The sequence below is a fragment of the Macrobrachium rosenbergii genome, chromosome 56, assembly GCF_040412425.1.
Source record: "Macrobrachium rosenbergii isolate ZJJX-2024 chromosome 56, ASM4041242v1, whole genome shotgun sequence".
NCBI classification, from domain to species: Eukaryota; Metazoa; Arthropoda; class Malacostraca; order Decapoda; family Palaemonidae; genus Macrobrachium; species Macrobrachium rosenbergii.
Window position 1 is genome coordinate 5,312,501 of NC_089796.1, and position 7,500 is coordinate 5,320,000.

The 7,500-nt window shown below is 36.3% G+C and overlaps 1 protein-coding gene across 1 annotated transcript in view; it reads right to left on the minus strand.

Moving 5' to 3' along the window:
• The window catches only part of LOC136836085 (melanopsin-like), a 15,738-nt gene extending 10,307 nt beyond the window's left edge, over positions 1-5,431 (minus strand). Inside the window, 3 exon segments of the mRNA XM_067100032.1 lie at positions 2,045-2,175; positions 4,910-5,051; positions 5,054-5,431. Coding sequence (XP_066956133.1) covers positions 2,045-2,175; positions 4,910-5,051; positions 5,054-5,282 — 502 coding nt within the window. The 5' untranslated portion in view covers positions 5,283-5,431.
• Between the last annotated feature and the right edge of the window lie 2,069 nt (positions 5,432-7,500).

Consider the following 7,500-nt stretch of genomic DNA (forward strand, 5'->3'; position numbering starts at 1 on the left):
TTTCATTTTTGCCTTTTTTTTTATTTTGACTTCCGTGCAGTGCAGATAATTTTGCAATTACCCTTAGCCAATAACTATTCATTGGAACCGGAGGAGGAGGAGGAGGAGGAGGAGGAGGAGGAGGAGGAGGAGGAGGAGGAGGAGGAGGAGGAGGAGGAGGAGGAGGAGGAGGAGATGGGAAGGGCGGATTTTACACAGAAACGGACGAGTCCAATTTTCATCATCTGTATCAAACGGCAATTGGAAGGATGAAAAACCAATAAACCTTTACCCTCCTGGTCAGGAATGAATCCCGGATCGGGAATCATTTATTACGTCAGATGATGAGCGTTGCTTTCCTCCTCTCCTTCTCCTCCACTTCCTCATCCTCCTCACCCTTTTCCTCCTCTCCCTGTGTAACCCTCCTCCTCCTCCTCATCCTCTTAACTGTCTTCCTGCCCACCTCCTCCTCCCCCTCCCAATCTTCCTCCCCTCCTCTTCCTCACCCTCTTCATCCTCATCTCCTCTTCCTCCCCCTCATCCCACTACCTATCTTCCTCCCCCTCCTCCTCATCCTCTTCATTCCCCTTCTCCATCCTCCTTCCTATCCTCCACCTCTCCTCCCCATCCCCCTCCTCCTCACCTTCTTCTTCCTCCTCCTCCTCCTCCTCCTTCCCCTACTCCTCATCCAACCCTCCACCTCCCCCTATTCTCCCCCCCCTCTCTCTCTCTCTCTCCTCTCTCTCTCTCTCTCTCTCTCTCTCTCTCTCTCTCTCTCTCTCTCTCTCTCTCTCTGCTGTGGAAAATGAAACACTGGAGTGTTTGACATGCCACCTCCATGAAGCATATCTGCCACACGAGAATTTATATATAACAATTTGTGATTTCAGAATGTCACACAGCTACTGACACGAGACAGCAGACAGTTAGTAAACAGGGAACTGGAAAAATAAGCAATATTCTGGAAATATACACAACAAAAATAAACAGTACTCTGGAAATATGCACAATAAAAATCAACAGTATTCTTGGAAACGATAAATAACATTCTGTCTCGACAATGTAAAGAGGGGCAGCTATCGATTTGAAATGGGGCATTTTTTTTTGTACTGGTGACTTTTTTTTTATCTAGTATACACTGTAAACATTCATATGTTTATTTACTGATCCTTCTCTCTCTCTCTCTCTCTCTCTCTCTCTCTCTCTCTCTCTCTCTCTCTCTCTCTCTCTCTCTCTCAATAAACAAATAAATGAATAAATAAATAAATACATAAATAAATAAATAAATAACATAAACAAATAAATATATAAATAAAAATAAAATAAAAAACTTTGCGCTGAGTAACTATGATTTCAATCACTTCAAATTTCAGAAGGTTTCTTTGGTGTTTGGATAATTAAGATCAATAGTTATCTATTCCAGGCATTTCTGCGAGGATAAACAATGACTGCGGAATGCAAATATGATCTGGGAAGTAAACACTACATTCTGCAGCAGCTTCGTAGAATTAGCGGACGAAACAAGAGAGGAACATGATGATACTGTGAAGTAATTTTCTTTTTCGATATATTACTTGCCGCAAAATCACTTTTTCGGTAAAAGCCATTACCTACTCCCTTTGGCGAGAAAGTGATACATATATATATATATATATATATATATATATATATATATATATATATATATATATATATATATATATACATATATACAGTATATATAATTTATATATATACATATATGTATATATATAATTTGTGTATATATATGTATATATTAAATAAAAATATGTATACCTATATACATTTCTATATTATTATATATATATATACCTATATAATACATATATATATAGTGTATATATATAAATATATATATATATATATATTATGTATGTATGTATGTATGTATGTATACAACCACATATCACAAACCTATCCATTATCTAAAAATAAGTTGGATTAAAAGCCTATATCGTTTGAGATTAACGTTCTCAGATTTTACTAAGATTACCTGACCTCTGTAGAACATTTAATACTGGAGCACATAAAAAGTAATACTGACCTAATCTGCCGAATGACCAGCGATTTTGAAACGAAGAATAGGCAGCCATGCTATGTAGGACGGAAGTTATGAGGTCACTTGCAGACAGGTTCACGATGAAGGTGTTGGCCGGACTCCTCAGTCTCCTGAATCTGGGGTCAAAGGTCAAGGTCAAAGTATATCATTGTTAGTATTTTTCTTTATAAAAGAAAATGAGTTGGTGGTTTAGTTTTTATTCGGTCATATTATTGTTAGTATTTTCTTTATAAAAGAAAATGGATGTTTTCAGTTTTTATCTGATATTAAATATCGTGTTATGATAACGGGCTCTCTTGGTGGTTTAGTTTTTATTCGGTCATATTATTGTTAGTATTTTCTTTATAAAAGAAAATGGATGTTTTCAGTTTTTATCTGATATTAAATATCGTGTTATGATAACGGGCTCTCAAAAAAGTTCAGTCTTTATCTGAATATTTAATGTCGTGTTATGATAACGTGCTCTCAAAAAGGTTTAGTTTTATCTGAATATTTAATGTCGTGTTATGATAACGGGCTCTCAAAAAGATTTAGCTTTTATCTGATATATTAAATGTCATGTTATGATAACGAGGTCTCAAAAAAGGTTTAGTTTTATCTGAATATCAAATGTTGTGTTATGATAACGGGCTCCCAAAAAGGTTTAGCTTTTATCTGAATATTAAATGTGACATTATGATAACGGGCTCTCAAAAAGATTTAGTCTTTATCTGATGAATTAAATGTCGTTTTATGATAACTGGCTCTCAATAAGGTTCAGTTTTTATCTGATATATTAAATGTCGTGTTATAATAACTGGCTCTCAAAAAGATTTAGTTTTCATCTTATATATTAAATGTCGAGTTATGATGACGGGCTCTCAAAAAGGTTCAGGTTTTATCTGAATATTAAATACTGTGTTATGATAACGGGCTTTCAAAAAGGTTTAGTTTTATCTGATACATTAAATTTCGTGTTATGATAATGCGCTATCAAAATGGTTTAGTTTTTATCTGATATATTAAATGTCGTGTTATGATAACGGGGTCTCAAACGGGTTCAGTTTTTATCTGAATATTAAATATCGTGTTATGATAACGGGCTCTCAAAAAGGTTAAGTTTATCTGATATATTAAATGTCGTGTTATGATAATGGGCTCTCAAAAGGTATAGTTTTAATCTGAATAATAAATGTTATGATAACGGGCTCTCCAAAAGATTTAGTTTTTATCTAAATATTAAATATCATGTTATGATAACAGGCTTCCAAAAAAGTTTAGTTCTTATCTGAATACTAAATGTCGTCTTATGATAACGGGCTCCCAAAAAGATTTAGTTTTATCTGCATATTAAATTTCGTGTTATGATAACAGGCTCTCATAAAGGATAACAGTGCCTTAGATGCTGATGTGAGAAATTATCGTATCTACTATATATTATGGTAAAGTAAAATTGTCAAAACCAGGCATAACGTTTTGCATAGTTCAGCTAACGAACATCTCTCTCTCTCTCTCTCTCTCTCTCTCTCTCTCTCTCTCTCTCTCTCTCTCTCTCTCTCTCTCTCTCTCTCTCATAAACATAATTAAAATCCCACCTCTCCCAAAGTCTAATAACTTATTGCCAAAAAACGAGGCCCACGAAATTCTGTCAACAAACAGACAGACCTAACCAATAAGATATCCTCCTTGCGCGAGATAAAGCTGCAACTTCGTCGCCTCAAGGAAATAAATTTGCGATAACCCGCCGTGGTGCGGGGAAGTGTTAGTCCCGTAGACTCGTTAGGACGGCTCGTCCGACTTTCTTCCCGAGAAAGTTTCGGATTCATTAGAGTTCGGGGTCGAAAAATGATCAGGTCCCTCTCTGATCCCTTCCTCTTGCCTTTGGTTCTTTGGCTGAAGTTTTATTCCTTTTTCCAGTTTGGTTTTTGTCGTTAACTTATTATGAATATTATAATTGCTGAAAAGTGCTGTTAATAGATCAGTGAAAATGACGACAAATCGCGTCTTCTCTGATATACAGAATATACTTTCTGTGAATAATGGCGCTTCTCATATAATTTTGACATGCTGAGTTTTACATTTGCTTCCATGATTTTCTTGGTTATAGACAAATTCACTAATTCTAAAGTCACCCTAAATTTGTCAAATGTTTTTTCTTGTATTAAAATCAAGCTTCAATGAAAGAGCCAGGAAGTCATGACCTTCAGTTTGATTCACATTTTTTTTTTGCAATTGAAAAACGTATTCGTCTAGATTAATTTTTCCTGTAATAATGTTAGACTTTGCCTTTGTGACATGACCCTAAAATGGAAGACTGCAGTATATGCAAAAATACAAAACAGAAAAATGTTAGATACAGCAGTTTTCCCTTGTCTTACTACTGATTGTGCAGATACTGGAAATGGGACACCCTGAAAAAAGCATTGAAGAATCATTCTGAAACTGCAGAAACTTGTGTATTAAGTGTTTCACGAGCCCAGCAGGTGGTATATCTCAATATCGAAATTTTGCAGATACTGTAGTTTTCCATTTTAGGGCAGAATTCTTACATGGTGTTTATTCTCTACAGTATGTCATCTTCAGACAGTTTATTTTTCCCCTCCTCTCCAGCTTTTTATTTCTTGTTTACAGCACTTTAATTGATTTCCAATGTTCTTCAATGAAACATATGCTACCTCAATGTTAATGGTCAAATTTGATATTAGACTCTGCTGCTAAAGTCTTTTTTTAACTGTCACACGAATTCAGACTCCACGGAAATAAATCTCATTACAGGGAAAACTAAAAGAACCCTCACTGAGTTGGAAAACTGGGCTAAATTTAAGAATGGCGTGGTATGAAGACTTAAGATCACAGCCTGACCCTCCTCACCTGGTAAAAACCCAGAGGACGATGGCGTTCCCCGCGGTGCCCAGAACTCCTATGGTGGTGAGGATGAAGGCCACGACCAGGTGGAGTTCCCCAGGGATGGTCGTGTGGGCGTGGTGGATCAGCCACTCCGGAGGCACCCCAGGTCCCTGGCCCAGGACAGGTTGTACTCTGCGATGAATCTCTCCGAGTCGTTCCAGAACCCGTCGACCAGGTCCTGGTAGGAGGAGGGGTCCCTCCCCCACTTCTCCACAGGTGTCAGCGAAGACGTCTCGGCGGCCAGGGAGGGGTAGGGGGAATAGGAGGGGAAGGAGGAGGAGGAGGTGGAGGAGGTGCTGGAACTCGCATTGATTGCCCACGGAACGGTGGCATTCATGAGGTATTACACTGCAAAGAGAAGACGAAGACAAAATTAATATCAATGACGAATTCCGAGATATCCATATGTCTATGTTTTTGTGTTCTAGTTTAGAATTTTTTAAAAATTATTTCTAAATTATTATTTGTGCATTTTTATGTATTTTTGTTAGGTCATATTCAAGGACTTGTAATTTTAATAACAGTTTCTGTTGTGGTAAATAAACGTCTATCTATCTATCTATCTATCTATCTATCTATCTATCTATCTAGAGGAACTCACTGGGGTTCGTGAATATTTTGCAGAAGAAACAGTGAATACAAACAATGAATACAAAATATACATGTGTAAGTACAGGGACTCACTGGGAATCTTAAACAATTTCCAGAAGAAATAATGAATACAAACAGAATTGATAAAAGATATACATGTGTATAAGTATAGGAGCTCACCAGGAGCTGCAAATATTTTGAATAAAAAACAAATATAAATTTATGTTGATCCTTCTGCATTTGGTTGCTTCATTTCATTGCATTTGAGCAAGCAATCTTTACATTGCCAACAAATTCACAAACATAAGGAAAATGGACTCACTATGGAACTGTAAATGTTATTTATCTGAGGTCTTCACCATTCATAAATATGCTTTTGGCCAGTTGTAAATGAATACTTATGTTGAGTTATTTAGTTAGAACTGGTCAAAAGAGTAATATTCTTTTTGTGTACCTAAGTGAAAAGTCACGGAACTGATTGGCCCCATAATAGTATAATAACAAGATGTCAAAGTATTTTTTCCAGAAATCTCTTAAGATCTTCGCTGATGGAGCTAATAAAGGAAAATAATAGTAATTTAAGTCCAGGTTTGAAGGTGTAAAACAAGTAAAACATGCGTCGAAGTTTCTTTGGGGCAATCGAGTTTTCTGTACAGCCGCTACAGCGAATACTCAAGGCCACAGAAAATAGATCTATCTTTCGGTGGTCTTGGTATAATGCTGTATGAGCCGCGACCCATGAAACTTTAACCACGGCCTGGTGGTCGCCCATCCTATATCGTTGCAAGAAGCACGATTATGGCTAAAATTAACCTTAAATAAAATAAAAACTACTGAGGCTAGAGGGCTGCAATTTGGTATGTTTGATGATTGGAGGGTGGATTAGCAACATACCAATTTGCAGACCTCTAGCCTCAGTAGTTTTTAAGATCTGAGGGCGGACAGAAAAAGTGCGGACGGACAGACGAAGCCGGCACAATAGTTTTATTTTACAGAAAACTAACAAGTGAATAAAAAAAACCTCAGTAATCCTTGTTAATGTCGTTTGTTTGTCTTTGTTTTATTCAGTAGCAGCCTCCCTGAGTTAATCCTAGACAGGTGTACCTCGCCTGAAGGATTAGTACCTTGAATGTAACAGCATTTGCAGGCAATAAAATGGTTTTATCTACCTTCTTAATCTTTGTTGTTGTTTGTAAGAAAGAGTCTTCTTTGTATTGTTTTGCTTGACAGTGTCTTAGAATAATGGTGAAAGGTCTTGCATTTCGTTGTTTTACTTTCCTCGTGGCCATTTACTCTGCTTGTATTCTATATCTCGTTTTCATTCCCGAGATAGAAGTTACACATGCGTACGCACATACATACATTATATATATACATATACATACACACACACACACACACACATATATATACAACTGAAATCACTTTTGTATATGATTCATTTATAATACATTATACATATGGTATGTATATATATATATATATATATATATATATATATATATATATAATACTTTTATATATTCATTTATAATATATATAGGTATATATATGACAGACACACACACACATATATATATATATATATATAGAGAGAGATGTTTACTGTATATACATACATACATATATATCCCAAATTAGTGGTGTCTATATGATCACCTAGAGAGAGAGAGAGAGAGAGAGAGAGAGAGAGAGAGAGAGAGATGTTTGCGTACGCACATACATACATATATACCATCCCAAATTAGTGGTGTCTATATGATCACCTAGAGAGAGAGAGAGAGAGAGAGAGAGAAGCTACCAACACTTTCCATCTTAAAAAAAAAACAACACCTCTTTTGTTTGAGCACACCCATCACAGACGGAAGCATTTTTTGTCACCCGAAATATTAATGACAATATATCGGAGTTTTTTCCCGACGGCGCCATTGTTCTAGGGGAACAATGCTCTCTCGCATGGAACG